This window comes from Myripristis murdjan, chromosome 3 (genome assembly GCF_902150065.1).
Source record: "Myripristis murdjan chromosome 3, fMyrMur1.1, whole genome shotgun sequence".
In the NCBI taxonomy this organism is placed as follows: domain Eukaryota; kingdom Metazoa; phylum Chordata; class Actinopteri; order Holocentriformes; family Holocentridae; genus Myripristis; species Myripristis murdjan.
Window position 1 is genome coordinate 26505633 of NC_043982.1, and position 16709 is coordinate 26522341.

Genomic DNA, 16709 nt, shown 5'->3' on the forward strand with positions numbered 1-16709 from the left:
TACTGTAAATCCTGAATAATTGAAAACACTGTAATTTGTCGTTTTTTAATGACTCCCCGTGCGTCCTTAAGATACACTGTGCTTCTGTCTCTGCATGGAACCAAGATGTCTGTCTCACTTTAGGGCACGAGGCAGAGAGATGCCGTTTCAGATGTAACGCTCTCTGACTTGCTTGAATGAAAAGTGAAGTGCTCTGTCTGTCTTCTTTTTGGGAGCTTTCTTGTCCGGAGGTGGCTGACCCCAATCCCTTCTGCTGGGGGTGGGGGCGGGGGTGGAGGGGCTCTCCCAGGTCGTCAATATGTGGTGCAAGTTCAGAGCTGCTCTGTCACTCGTGTGAATGCAGGGAGGAGAGGTGATTTACTGTGCCCCTCGGTCCTCCCATCCCTTCCCAGGATAGGATCCTTTTTCTGGGGTGACAAGGCCAGATCTGCCCCCTGCCAGGGAAATTCAACCTGGTAAACCATATTTCATCTGATTTGTGACTTGAAAACATATGCTGCATCGATGCTTTTTTCTCTAAAGGAATAAATGAATAATTCAACTAATGAACAAATCAACAAACTAGCACACATGTAAAATAGCAAGGGCATCAGAAATGCAAAACTGGTTGCATAGTGTTGAGAATATTATTTTTTTTTTATTTATCAGTGAAGATGCATGATTTCTTCATGACTTAAAACATAAATATGCTGTTGGGGTGTGAGATACCAATTCTTGGAAAACACCCCCGTCTCATGATTTTTTAATTTGGAGACCGCATCTGCCAATAGTGAATATTACATTTTTATTTTTAGATTGTTTTGAATTAATGCAGCCTGATGCTTCTTAATAGAGTATGACTATATTGCAGCAACTCATTTAGTCTCAAATTCAGTGTTAAAAAAGTGAAAACACAGTGGGGTGACTATCCCACTTGTTTCCAAAGCTAATCATTTTGTTTCCAGAAAAAAATCCTGGAAAATAGGTGAAACTCTATTGGAAACTAGTGGGGGTGCACTGCCAGATTGGTTTCACTTGTTCTAGGAAAAACAAGATTTTTGGACTGTGTATGAGACTAAATGACTTGTTAAGATGGTGATTTTTTTCTTTTACTCAGTGACACGTCAATTCAAAATTCCTGACTCTGTTGCTCGTCTCACTGAACCAGAACAGGCCATCATCCAGTTACGGACCTCCTCTGGTGACACAAACATTTGACTGGTGGATTCTCCTCATCTGGCCGTCTGAGCCGACCATGACCTTTACTGTGACCTTTCCCAAGCCCCTGCAGGCCAGGTCAGGGACAGGTTAGGCTCTCTGGAAACAGAGCTCTCTGGGATTTGAGAAACCAATAGGTGCAATTCATGGGATCAGTTTACCTCTAGCCACAGCACTCTCCAAGTGCTCAACACTGCAGGCTGATGCACACAGCACAAAGTCACTTGATGGCTTTTTAATGCATGCTGTTAACAGAGGAGGTTCAAGCTTGATGACATTTGAACTAGGACAGAAGAACAGAGTCAGACAATAGCAATCCACATGTTTTATGACTGAGAAACTGTTGTTGCTGTTGTTTTTTTCTCGAAGTGGCCCCAGAGTGGGTTAAACTGTACTCTGCACTGTGGAAATGAAAATTAGCAGGTTTGCTCAGATGAGGTGACACATTTGCAGTGAAAACTAAGAATTGGCTTCGTCCTCTGCAGAGTACACAGACTTGCTGGCAGAGTTTATCTGTTCACTTCACACACCTGCAACCAGTGCTGGATCAGGGCTTGCGGCCTCGCGGGAAAGCGTCTTCATTTCCTTTGCTTTCCATTTCCAGTAGATTGCCTCAGTTTACATCACCATTTTAACATGTCTTTAAAGTTAATGTGCTAATGAGCAGTGTCAGTAAACAGCATAAACACTACAACACCACAGTCAGCCTAAACACACTTGTATGTGGTGACGAGTTTGGCTGTGATAGATTTCTGGTATCTTACTGTTATCTTCACTAGATCTCCCCAGTTTTTATAACCGAGTTGCAGTTATCAAGAGTTAAATTGGCTCTGTTTAGATGTGCAGAAGGTGTCTTCTTATGGGTCCAGTAGCCTTCAGGACCACACTGCAAAAAATCTCCATCTTAACAAATCATTAGTCTCACATTAAGCCCAGTAAGTGTTTTGAAAAGCATAGTTTTTTATGTCTGCATCAGCTGGAGGCCCATCACAATAGGAATAGGCATAATACAATGTATGTATCATATCAGTAGTGGTACTGGAAACCGGCCAAGGGAGTTGGGAAATCTTGGCATATCGGATATTGGCAAAAATGAACATCAGTCAATAATTTCTGTGTGATTTGGCAAGGTTTTCAGTCTGTCTCCCTTCACCTCAATATAATGGAGCTTGACAAACACAGCAGCTACAGCTCTTTACAAAAATAATGATGGGGATACTTGACATATTCCACAGTCCTCAGGGGTGAAGCATTTCATTGGGAGCTATTTCTCGTCAAAGACACCAGCACACTATATCTCTCTGCCTCCTGTGAGTACAAATTAGTGTCTGTATTATTTGATTGGGGGTTCTGCTAGCGATGTATCCAAATCTGGATACTGTATTCAGGAAAGCGCGAATAATGCATTGGAAAGTTCTTCTATCTGACATTGCTCATTACTATTTGGATTTGCGTTAAAAAAAAAGTAAGCTCCATGTTGACTTCTCGTAGCCTCCATCTAATATTACACTGGTTCCTTTAAAAGTGAACTTCAAAAGTGAACCTCTCCAAAACAGTTAGGTATAAAATGAGGTTTTTAAACTGCTCATGAGAATGTTTGAGAGCCAGGATGCTGCATCTGGAAAATAATGTGTTTTACGTCGAGATATTTGGCCACAAGGCGAATGTTTTCACGCCCTCTCTGTGTGAATGTTTGACACATGCACACAACGTAATCCTACAGCACTTCTCATGGAGCTGAGACAGTGTACGACTTCTCATCGGTTGGGCTGGGAAAGTCATGTGCACGGTGTTTTTGTCCAGTGAGCACGGGCAAAAATGACACTTGAATGACCGATTTCCGCCGAGCACTCGGGCCATTTGTACCTGTCCACTTTTGTAAAGGCCGACAAATTGGAATACCTCCCTGCTTGCGCTGGGCCTCTCCGGCTTGGCCATAACTCAGCGGTGACTGGGCCGAGCTGCAGAGGAGCTCAGAGCTTGGCGCTATGAGAGGAGAGTCGCCTCAGGCCGTTCCCTGGTGGTCCGGAGGCTGACAGTGATGTAGTGCCCGCTGTTAGATGCCAGCGGGACAGAAGTAGAGGAGGGTGGAAGCAGATTCAGGCTCTCAGCATGGGTGTGGGATGTCGTGTCTGTGAGAGGGAGAGACAGAAACAGAGTGTGAGAGTATGTGTGTGTCATTGCCCTCCCTAGACTGTGCAAGGTCTTTCTCACACAAGACTAATGGCTAGTGTTGAAGCCTTCAAGTGGCTGCTGCAACTTGGACAAACAGACCCCATACATCATTGTGCGACCTACTATTGTCACTGCTGTGCTGCGTTCACTGGTGCTTTGGTGAACCGCTGCTGGCCTGCAGTGAAATTGGTACTGTGGAGTAGAAGAATAGAAACATTTTGGAGAATTATTAAAGGGTAATAGTTGTGATTTAAGTTTGAGCCAGTGGTCAAGGTTCCTGCTGCTGTCTGTGGACAGGCAGTGTACTTGGTGATATGAGGGCTTTTTTCCTGACTTAAAGTCACAATGAAATGGCATTTTGAGAACTTCTTGCTTCCTTAATTTGATGCATTTCCTTTATACCTTTGAAGTCTGCCATAGCAATGACTACAAACACATGATCATCACACAGTCTGTGATTTAAGATGGCGTTGAAAGCGTGGATGTATTAATCTGGATGTGTTTTTCTTTTAATGGACCAAAAAATGTAATTGTATACACTGCTGCATGTATTGCAAAATAATTGGGCATATCCAAACTAGATGTAGACTGCGGTAAATGCGTGATAACTCTAAATGACCCTTGTGCTCACCTTTAAGAGACTGTCAACTTGTATTCATTTTGTTTGTTTATACGTATGTGTAAAAATACTGGCATCTGATTTCATTTGACTATTTAATAAGCACCATGGTTTTTACATATGCCATTCTATCATAGGCAGATATAATAACCTACAATGCTAACATTGCATTTTTACTATTTTTCCAGAAACATTATTTTTTTTCTTGTTTCCTATCCACCCTCCCAGTCACCCATCTCCTGTGGTGATGGAGGGCGTCACACACACAGAGATATCAGACTTCCCATCTCCATCCCCTCCAGGTCCTGCTGCTGCAGGCCGGACAGCCCAACTGGAAATTTGACGAGTTATTACCACCAGCACCTATTTTCTGTGCACCTCAGCAGAGTTTAATAGCCATCAGTTAATCTGCTTTAGGCTCCCAGAGCGTTTGCATTACATCTGTAGGTCAATAAATGTGTTAGGGATGTGCCATAACCCAGTTAGAGTGCAATTAATAGCACGTTTCAAGGAGGGCATTTACATTTGTTTGGGCTGGTGAGGGAGTCGCCCTCCTGTTCCCTGCTGGGTCCATGCAGGATAACGAGACCCGCTGAGCCCAAAGGCTCCGGCTGACAAAGGGCTCATCCAGCACCATCAGTTTCTTTCTTTGTGTGTGTTTGTATATGTGTGTGTGTGAGTGATTGGCCACCTCTGCTTTGTTCCCCAGATTTGCTCACAGCGTGTCACCAGGTTGTTCAAAGAAAATTAGTGAGGCCAAACAAGGACTTGAAGACCCCTGGCTATTGAAACACTGTGATCCTAATCAGGATTACATGAGGGGGATTATCAGGACAAGCTATCACTAATAGAGTGGTTGTAAATGACCCAACTGCATGTGGGAAGTTAGAGGTGACCAGCACTTATGCAGTCCTATCATTACTGTATCCCTGTATATTACTATGCACTGTAAAATATTGTTAAAAAAAAAATGAAGTTTGGGGAAGAAACACTGAGCTGAGGTTGTGCTCTTTGATTGCAAGAAGTGAAAAGTAACTATTTTCACTCAAGTACTGTATTTCAGTCCAGTTTTGATTTAGTGAGACTTTATACTTTTACTGCACTACATTGATCTGACAGTTATAGTTACTATTTATGTTGCAGGATAAGCTTTGACAGGGAAACACAAAATCTGATGCATTGTTAGAGTATAAACTAGTCAACAGTATGTTGAGCACTTCTTCTTACAGTTTAATGGATCAAGAATTTATCACTCTGAAAGGGACCATTATTCACAGTGACTACTTTTACTTCTCATACTTAATGATATTTCACTGATACTTTTATCCCTTTGCTTCAGTGAGATTTGGAATATAGGACTTTTTCTTTTAATGAACGGTTTTTCCTTTATGGTATTTCTACTCTTTCTTAAGTGAAGGATTTGGTACATTTTTCCATCACTGGGCATCAGTGGTTGGCTCTGCTCTACCATCGTCTTCTAATCCAAAATCCAAAATTACCATTTTCTCCTTTCCCATTTTTTTCCCATTTTGAGGATACAGAATTCAGTTGTGCAAACCGTATTATTCAGATTGGGATTCTGTTGAATAAGTGATGCCTACAGGCTTTTGCTACTCTCTCTCTCAGTTTTTTTCTCCCTCCTCTTCCCACACTGTGTTCACGTGACTCACTGAGCTGGAGCGCAGATGTGCCTCAGAGCTCGGTAATCATCGGCTTGGGGCTTCTCGCCGCTCGGCCCTAGTCTTTAACAGCATGTAAGCACTTACTCATTTGCCTTATAATATGATGGTAGGAAACCTTCAAAGAGGCTGCAGTTTATACAGAGACAAACTAATGATGCCGTCTTTCCCCCCTCTCGCCTATAAATTGTCTCCTTGCCGAAGAGTCAGACATGCTTGGTTGAGAGTAGTGAAGTCGTCACAGGGTTAGAGCCACATCAAACACTGTGGCTGTGGCTCTGCGCGAAGACAGAGGAAAGTCTTGTGAGAGTTTTTTGTCCTTATTTTTTCCCATGTAGAAAATAGGGATATTGCTGACTGGAGTGGTCACGTTCGATCTGTAATCTGACTGTATGTAAGAGAGAGAGAGAAAGCAGTGAGGCTGGATTTGTGTGAAAGGGAGGGAAAAATGTGTGTCTGCATCCAAATGTGGGAGGAAAGTCAACTGGTGTTTAGTAGAGAGTGTCCATGCCTCTAATCTAGCTACGTCTTACAAGTGTTAACGTGAGGAGTGAACTAGAGGACAGCTGCTGTCTGCTCTCTGACAATGGCCTGCACAAAACTCTGTGAAATATACATCATTTCAAGCTTTCACAGTGATTATCACTGTATGTATGGAGTATGAGAGTGTGTACATCACACCAGTTTACACTCTTTTAAGCTCTCTGTTAAGCTATTTCTAGAGATCTGCGGTTTGACGCCAACTCTTGGATTTTATATCTTAGTGCAATTTTAAGATCGTGGCACACCAAGCCAAAGGTCTCTAGTGTCTTGTTGCGTCTTTTGTGTCAAATCATTGCCTGTAGCGCCTGCTTGTTGATGTGACCTGCACTGTTGGCCCTTCTTGGCCCCCCCTGGCAGCTTCGGCATGTTGGATCTTCAGCAAAGGCCATCAGAAAAGCCATAGTAGAAGCAACTTCTCAATTCATTTCAGTTCAATTCAGTCTAATTCAGTTAAGTTCAATTCAGTTTAGTTCAGTTAAGTTCAATTCCAGCCACAAGCCACTTGGCCAGTAACAATAGAATTAAAACACACTGCTAATAACATTTCTATGTTGAAAAACAAAGACAGATATGCCGTTATAAATGTCATTATGAGACATCAGATATAAGCTAGACCCGATTTTTTTGATGAAACTGTTTGAACTGATTGAGATTGGCATGTGAAATAAACGGCTGTTTCTTTATCCTTCTGCGATCTCTATGCTTCCAGTTTACCTTTTTGGACACTACTGCCCCCTCCTGGCATGGAGAGTTCTAGTTAACCTTCCTCTTATATAAAATGAACTATATCATCATTAACTACATATTTCTGTTGTCTCACATACATGAACCTAAGATATTTTTAAAAATATTTGTAGCCATTACCCTTATGGTGTCAGGTAGTTTATTCTACCTTGACTAGCCTGATACTAGCCTGACTGACAGAATGTCTATCTCTCACCAGATGGAGTTGGTCATAAATAGCTCTTGGTTTCTTAGTATGATGTATGCTATAACATCAACCCTAGAGTGCTATGCAATTCAGTCACTGGAGTGTCATACACAGACCTCGATACAATTAGATGCCTTATTCTGCGCCTTTTGGAGCCTTTCTATCTCACCGATGCTGCACCTCTCCAAAAGGCTGAGCAATAGCTGACATGACTGCCAATTAAGACTTGGGTTGAAGTAAATGAAAACCTAAACGTTTAATAACTGAGATCTGTTGAGATACAACAATCATTCATTCTCATCAATCCATTGTTAGTTTCAAATGCTGTATTTAAGCTCTGTCATCAGAACCAGTTTGTCAGAAAGATTTGGACCCAGGACAGAAGCTGAAGCACAGTGTGGGTGTACATTGTATCTGAATACATAACTGAACTTTGATTGGTTTTCTAGTTATTCTGTCTGCAGGACTCACTGACACAAACATGCTGACAGAAGAGTTTATGCATGATGTGGTTGCATACACACACACACACACACACACACACACTCACACACACACACACACACACACCCTGCAGATGGAATTAATTTCCTGTCATTATCAGTCATAGACACTTCCATCTGCTAACTGCTGAGAGCTGCTGACTGTGGAGAGAGGGAGGGATGTTATTAATAAGGAAATGAACTAACCCCACACAGTGTTGGCTATCATAATTGTATTTTGGGAATGTGCTGGTTGTTGGTTTGGGGGTAAGTCACTAATTAAGAGTCTCTGTATGAGAGCAAATTAGACTGCAAAAACAGCATTTTATCTTATCTGAAATTATAGTTTATAAAGCTCATTTCCATTTTATTTGTAACAAAGTCAGTCCAGCTATCCTTAGAATTTACTTGAGAGAATAGTAGGTCTCTTTGAAGCAAGTGACATTACCCGCCAGCATGACAAAATATTTATACACTTCTGGTTTAAGAAAAAGAAAGAGTTTAATAATATGGAAAAATTACAAGCTTTTCATCTTTACAAGAGGAATATGCTCTATTTTTAGTATTCTAGGATTGCATTTATTTTTGCAGGTCAGGTCTAACTGTTTGCTGTCACATAAAAACCTGACACAGAGACGGATGAAAAGATGAAAAGACGAGCAAATGAGAAGCGACAGCGGTGTGCGCTGACGGCAGACGCCTCCTCTGACCTCTTTCAGCTATGTTTTGAATTCCTGACTCTTTTGGGAAGTTGTGATCCATTTTGCCAAGGAGCTGCTCGCTCTGATAAACTTTATTCATCACAGCAGGGGGGAAAGTCTGTTTCTGCCCTCTGGATAAAGGCAAAACCGGTCCGAGTTCAGGGACATTTTGGCAGGTAGAATGCAATTTGCGGGAAGAACATGACTAAACATTGGGTTAATTGATTAATTAATTAGTCGATAAACATTACTGTGACACAGTTCAACATAGTCTTCTTGAGCTCTATCACAAGTTATTGCGCTTGGTCAAATATTTTGCGGAATTTTTGCGTAACCACTCATTTATGATTATGAGGGGAGGTGACTTTAATAAGCCTGGCTGAGCTTCTTCAACATCTCCTGCACAATTTGTGCTCATGTATGATTGTTACATCCTTGTATATCCTTGTTTGTTTTCTTTTTAACCATGCAAATAATAAACTGAACAACAAAAATGATAGTCAGTGATTGGTTTTAGTCATTTATCAAGTAAAAAAGCTGATTTCAACCTCACAGAGTTCATGAAGATAATATGACCATCTTACATTTCTCTGTGCATATCAGAATGAAATGAATACTGTGGATTTTTGGCTGCTGGTGAGACTAAGGACATCTTATTGAGCTCACATTGAACCTGTGAGTATTTGTCATGCTTTTTGACATTTTGTACACTAAATGATTATTGATTACTGCAAAAAAAAAAACAACAAAAAACTATACCCCATCATGGATGGAGGAAGAAACAGCTGGATGGATGGAAGAATGATGGCTGGATCGTTTGGAAGGAAGTTTAGACGGATGGGTGTTTACAACAGTACTTGGACAGATGGTTGGATGAATGGATGGATGGATGGATGGATGGATGGATGGATGTTAACAAAAGTGTTTGGATAGATGCATTGATTTTTTTGAACAGTTTTTGGATGGATGGGTGAATGGATGATGGATGGATGATGGATGATAGATAGAACGGTGTTTGGGTGAATGGATGGTTGATGGATGGATGGATGGATAGATGTTTAGATGGATAGATGGATGGAGGTCTGGCTGGCTGTTGATGGCAGCCTGCCATGTATCCAGGCTCTGTTTTGACAACAAGAGCCTGGCCATGGTTTCTCTATTGTCCTGGCTCTGTTTACTTTGCCACCTGCTAGTCTGGGGGAAAGGGTCGATTCAACAGGGGCAGGGTCCTTGCACACACACACACACACACACACACACACACACACACACAGCATAGCCAGGGGTCATCGAGTCTGAGTACATGCGTGTGTATGTGTTTTTGATGGCGTTTGTGTATATGTCTGCATGTGTGTGTATGAGTGAATGCACAGCTATTTGGTGTAGGTTTGGTGGGCCGTGCGGTGAATTAGATGGCATTCCATGGCCAGACGGAATGTTTAAGGTTCAGTAGTCGAGCCTCTCAGTTCAGAGGGCGGATCAGGCTGCAACACTGCAACATGAACACTGTGCTGCTTTCACTGTCTTGCTGCACCCCACTATGTGCAGCTGTGCTGTCAACTTACGTACTTAGATTTACTTAGATAACTTAGATTTATTTTGACAGTGTCAATGCAATATTAGAACTTCAACTAATGATTATTTTCCTTATCAATTAATCTACTGATTATTTTTTTCAATTTATCAATTAATCATGTGGACACATCATCAGTGATGTAACCAGGGACCATGGGCTGTCAAAAATAATACTCAGATGCTCATGGGAACCCAGGAGAATGCAGAGTGATATCTTCAAACTGCTTCCTTTGCATGACCTGCAGTCCATAAAACTCAAAATATTAATATAATAATGATATGCAAAGTATTGATTTTGTAATTATATGAATGGAAACATGGAAGCACATGTTGGCATGTTGATCTTAATGTTTGATGTTCTTACTTGAAATGACTGAAATAATGAATTGATCATTGAAATTGTAATCAATTAAATTTCTGTTGAATGACCAAAAGGTGACTGTAATCACCTGATTGTTTCAGCTCTATTGCAGTACTTGACATCTTTAACTGCAGCATGAAAATGATCCAAAATGGTTATGACTATCATGTCCTACTTGATGTTTAAAGCAACCAAGTTCTGACTGCGTTGCGTGTTGTCTGTAGTGGCAGTGAATTTCATTGGATGGCTGGAATACTTTTGAAATATAGATACTCTTGTTTGGTCAAACAGGATGATGGTGATTTTTTTATGCTGAAGAAGCCCTGAAGTACAATTTAGAATTTGCAATAATTAATTAAAAACAAGGCTCAGGTTCAGCAGGGTGGATCTGGAGGTGAACTCTGTGTTACCTGCTGGACACCTGAGGAGCTACCTCAGCATCTCTTTGTAGCAGTGGATCACAGTTAGCACTGAAATGTCAGTGCAGAATGTTAAGTAAGCTTATGAATGCACCACTGCAAGTTCTGTGTGAGCTTTCCCTCCACCCTGATTTATGGTATGTGGGACTTTATGTCATCATAGTGGAGTCTGTCTGTCTGTCTGCAGATACATTTTTGCAGACACAGTAACTCAAAAACCATACATGTAGACCTAAGAAATGTCATACATGCACAGGGTAGATGACTTTATTAGATTTTGGAATATTTTGTTCCATCAATTTGCTTGTTAATCAGGAATAACTGATTTTCTTGTAATTGCTGTAACTGTAAAGCCATATCCACACAGTTTGAAAGTGCACCTTTTTCCCCTCTGTTTTAGCCTTTCATCCACACTATGCTGGCATCCCCCCCCAAAAAAATGATGGTCTAGCAAATGTGTCCGTGTTATAGAGCAGACGTTGTGTAGATGTGCACTTGCACAATGGTATGTTTTTGACCATTTCAGCATGGACAGCAGTTGGTGTGCATTGTAGTGTTTACGGAAGCTCAAAATGGTGTTTTCTGATTCTGGCTTAGTGTGGACATGGCCGAAGATTAGGAGTTCAAATTAATACAACCCTGTGTTTTGTGAAGACGAGAAGAAATATTTGCTAATTATTGCATTTAAGAGGTAACAACCTCATTGGCACAACTGGTTGCGCTGAAAACATGGTGATTATGGCAGGACATGAGGCTGTTCAGGTACCTCTTGTCTGGAAAAAATGTGAGTCTTGCTTTCTTCTCAGCTGCCAGAATTCACAGAAAAAAAAATCTGGCAGGTGACGCAGGTTTTGTGTCACAACACGCCCAGTTAGTTCTACTGTTCTCAGTACAAAACAGAGTATACTGCAGGAAACTGCTGCAGTGCAAATGTCAGATTATTTGGCAGCAGGATAACTTCATTGGAAATGCTGCTTTTATTGCTCAACATAGGGCCATTTTGACATTTTGAATTATATTGTAAGACCATGCAGTCCAAAAAAAAAAAAAATCTGCTGCATCAGTATCAGGTGGTGGTGAGAGGCAAATGTAACATTCAAATGAGACGAGCAGTCTAAGAAGGCTCTGGCAAATGTAAGATATGTTTAGGTTCAATGCATTATAAAATCAAATTGAGCATTATTCATGTCCCTGTGTGTGTGTGTGTGTGTGTGTGTGTGTGTGTGTGTGTGTGTGTGTGTTTGTGTGTGTGTGTATACAATGAAATATGTTGAATTCTTAAATTTCATGCTTTGACATGCCCTGTCTTTAATGAAAAGACTGATTATGCACCTTTTTTGGTAAACTTTTGATAGTTGATTCCACTTATGCCCTATAGTAAGAAATAATCTTATGATTATTGCTACTATTACTATTTGTTCATGTTTTGAAATAACTGTGCAGTTGGCATGTTGTTTCCTGTGCTTTAAGGAATCATGTCATGTGTGAGCTGTTTGTTCAAGCACAGTGAAGCCCAAACATGGTCCAAACCAGTTGACATTCTTAACACACATGTATAAATATATACATGCTCATGAAATAAAGGCTTTTTATACTGTGGCTGCTGTGAATGGTTAACTGTAATTGGCTTGAGGGTGTATACTGAACCGCTTACTGGAGCACTTTAAACCATTGTTCTATACCAGTTCTCACAAATACATTCAGCCCATATCAAATCCATTGTCATCCCAAACAACTATAAACTGATGGATAACGTTACATTTACAATTTAGTAACTAGTTGCATTACATTAAGCTAACTATGTTTGCTTACATTAGCCATTACCATCAACATGCTGCCTGTTGTTTTTAAATCCTGATTGCTATTGTTATTATTTTCCTGCAGTTAATATTAGCATATTAGTTAATTAGCATGCGGTTAATGCAAATACTCAACTAGCTGAGACAATTTTGTGTTGATGGTGAATTCGTTTTGATAATCCATCTTGGCAAATTCACAATGTCTACATACTATGGCTTAATAGTCCAGTAATTTTAGGCCAAAATTGGGGTCAACCTAGGACAAATTACAAGAGAAGCAAACTCAACTGATTTTGTATCCTCAGTTTGTCCTGAATGAGGGGAAAAAAGTCCCAAGAAATCCCATTGGTGGAAAGTTTTGAAAATCACCTATTTATGACCACATATTACCAAAAAACACTGTTTTTAACAAACAGGGGAATGGGGTTCAACATTTTACTTTCAGATATCACTATAAAAATTCACAAGATGATTACACACACAAAGACAAGAAAAAAGTCTATTACAAGTTCTTTGAATTATACCGTTTTCACATGCATATCACACATTATCTGATTTGATATGCGCTAATAAGGAATATAAGGAATAAATGCCAGAAGAGACATTTAAACAGTAAATTAAAAGGTTACTATATATATAGTAACCTTGAATTAAAAGGTTACTATATAACAGTGAATTAAAAGGTTACTATATATATAGTAACCTTTTAATCCACTGTTTAAATATCTGTTCTGGCATTTATTCCTCATATTCCTTATTAGCGCATATCAAATCAGATAATGTGTGATATGCATGTGTAAACAGAATAATTCAACGAACTTGTAATTGACTTTTTTTCTTGTCTTTGTGTGTGTAATCATCTTGTGAATTTTTATAGTGATATCTGAAAGTAAAATTTTGATCCCTTTCCCCTGTTTGTTAAAAACAGTGTTTTTTGGTAATATGTGGTCATAAATAGGTGATTTTCAAAACTTTCCACCAATGCGATTTCTTGGGACTTTTTTTTCCCTCACTCAGGACAAACTGAGGATACAAAATCAGTTGAGTTTGCTTCTCTTGCAATTTGTCCTAGGTTTTTTCATAAAATGACTGGACTATAAGCAGAAAAATGTTGGCCAGATTAACCAGTAGTTTGTGCGTAGTTAGGCTATTCCAGATTTTAGTCTGACCTGTATGAAAATAGTGAGGGCAGAGATATTATTACATCACACATAATAAAAATAGTTGAAAACAAACAAGTCAAAGCGCTGTTCCATGTAAGTGCGCCTGTAGACAGCCCAGTTTGGTTGTATTCTCTTAGCTTATAAGAAGTATGAGTTTGTACATTCCTCTCTGTTGTGTCTTCACTTTGCAGTCGGGTCTGATTCGAATGTCCGAGGAGGAGTTTTTCATCACGCCGCTGCCTCCTCACCTGGCTGCCCACCACAACTACAGCGCCCCTGGTGGTCACCACCCGCATGTTGTCTACAAACGCTCAGCTGAACACATGGTCCACGGCAAATCTGACAACCCACTGAGTCACAGTTCTTCCAGATCTGATAACCCTTACCTTCATCATCATCTCCATCAGCGGCAGCAGCAGCGTCACCATGACTACCAACATGGGAAGCTGCAGAGGCTACACTTTTGTGGACGCCGCAAGCAATGTATGTAAGGAAACTTTCTTATTCTTCTATTTAAATAGCCAATAAAACTGATTTTTTTCACTTTAGGGACTGACCTTACAGTCACATCACTGTTATATACACACTACTTCTTATATATACAAATTTGTGTGGTTAACATGTTGATATCGTGTTTATATATCGTATATTGTGCCAATAGTATCTCAACCCTTTTCATGCCAAACAATTTACAATTATTAAAGCAAAATTGAATTTGGTAGTGTTGGGTTGTATAGTTACCTGGACATGATAGGAGTCCACATGGTGGCGAAATATCCTCAGGAGTTGCTCTGTGCTCCCCAGGGCAAGTTATCCAGAATACTGTATTTGTATTTCTTCATTCCCTTCCAAAGTCCAAGCAAAACAGATGTCACAATTACACTTGTGGCGCATAAATGTATGCAAAGCAGATTATGTTTGTATACAAAACAACAAACCCCATGACTAATTTTTTTGTGAAATTATTTGTGAAAGTAATTTCGCAAGATTACTATGTGGAATATACCTGCAGACGTTAGCTGCTGGATCTACTTTACAATTCAAATAGGAAAATAACAAGAAGAGAGTCATTCCATTTCCTTGAAATTGTGTAGTGTGAAGTCCCATTGAGACTCAAAATTGGACACGACAGCAACAGGAGGCAAAGCTGCAGACAGGACAGCACATATAGCACACATCAAATAAAGTAAAAACATTAAAGGAGAGAAAGGGAATTAAGGATAGAAGGTGTTGGAATGAATGAGAAAGAGACTGAGACAGAATAACAAACAGAAGAGAGGAAAGTAAAATATTATAACAAGCATCTCATTGAAAACATTGACAGGCTGCTGTTTTATAGAACTAGCAGTATACACCTGACAGTATCATAAACAGCATTATCTCTATATTATTTATACTATAGCAATATTGTCTATAGGATTCCCACTCTTTGTCAAATGTAAAATTTGTAAAACTTGACTTCTCCATGACTTTCCATGACTAAAATGTCAAATTTTTATGACCCTCATGTATGTAACATGATTTTTTTTTCCCTCAACCAACATTTTAAACACACTTCAAGTCGTGAGGTCATATTAATGTTTATTATTAACCCTAAAACACCACAGTCTCTTGACATACAAACATGTTCTCTGCACATTTGAGCACGTTTGAGTGTCTGAGTGCACTGCTGGATTGGGCCGACACCAGTCCGCGGCTGCTCATGCTGTATTTCACAGTGTTATCTTCCTTTCTGAGTGCTGAGAGGTAGGAAGCAGCATGGGGAGTGTATTTCCTGGCCTTTCAGCACCTCGGCCTTTAGTCTTATCGCCAGGCACGGGCCAGGAAAAAGGCCCAGCATTCATTTGACCCTCATTCCCTAGCTCTTTCTTTCTCTCTGTTCATCCTCCCTTCCGGCCTTCCCTTTTCTCCCTTGTAGACGCTCCCAAGCCTCCTGCTGAGGACCGTTTCATCATGCACGATGAGTTTGAGATGCCCAAGCAGGAAGGGACAGGCAGGGCCAAACGATCGCCCATCAATTCCAACAGGGTTGGCGGTCTGAACGTGGAGACCCTGGTGGTAGCAGACAGGAAGATGCTGGAGAAACATGGCAGAGACAACGTCACCACCTATGTGCTCACCGTCATGAACATGGTGAGGTTAGGAGAAGAGAGGGAAGGGAAGGGAAGGGAAGGGACGGGAAAGAGGTGACATTTTGTGAACTGTCGTGCAATAGACAAGTTGTAAAGGCTTGAGGGCACATGGAGAATCCGTTCTGTCTCTCCGCTTAGCGCTTTGGTATTAAATTATCAGTTATCACAGTAATGTAGAAAGAACACTAAGATCTAGAGCGTGTCAGTATATCCATATTATATCAATGACAATACATGCGACTAGATGTATAGGGCTTTGGATGTTGTAATATGATTTGGCATAAATGTCTTCCTGGTTATAAAAACTGAAGGTGATGAATAAGGTGATATTTGATTTTGTCTGTATTGCCCAGCTTCATCAAGATCTAGGGATTTAGGGATAGAAACCCAGGAATATTAGATTCAGCCCATGTAGAATATCACCCAAACCTGTTTTCTGCTCTTCTGCAGGTATCCAGTCTGTTCAAAGATGGCACCATTGGCACAGACATCAACATTGTGGTGGTCAGCCTGCTGCTGCTGGAGCAAGACCCAGTGAGTGGATTCACATTCGCATCCTGCATTGTTTTAGATTTGTCATAGATTTAGGATTGGCAGATGTATTTAGCATTTTCCATAGATGCCAATCACTCATTCATTCACTCATTCATTCGATTGTTTACTCACTTGTTTTCTGGCTTGTTCCTTCCTTCATTCATTGATTAGTTTGTTCACTGACTCATTCATTCATTCATTCATTCATTCACTCTAGGGCTGCAGATACTGATATTTTCCATTGTCAATTAACTCCAAACCCAAAAAACGCAAAGTATTAATTTTAAAATGATGATGATGATGAACAGAGAGAAGTAAACATATTCGTGGTCTTAGTGAGGTTGTAATGAAGAAATGTTTGACTAAAATGGTTCATCAGTAATAGAAATTATAATTCAT

The 16709-nt window shown here is 40.3% G+C and overlaps 1 protein-coding gene across 1 annotated transcript in view; it reads left to right on the forward strand.

The window, feature by feature from the left end:
- Positions 1 to 16709, forward strand: part of adamts18 (ADAM metallopeptidase with thrombospondin type 1 motif, 18) — an 83619-nt gene that overhangs the window by 7722 nt on the left and 59188 nt on the right. Inside the window, exons 4-6 of the mRNA XM_030044718.1 lie at positions 13836 to 14127; positions 15563 to 15777; positions 16227 to 16310. Of these exons, the coding sequence (XP_029900578.1) occupies positions 13836 to 14127; positions 15563 to 15777; positions 16227 to 16310 (591 nt within the window). The remainder of the gene's footprint in view (positions 1 to 13835; positions 14128 to 15562; positions 15778 to 16226; positions 16311 to 16709) is intronic.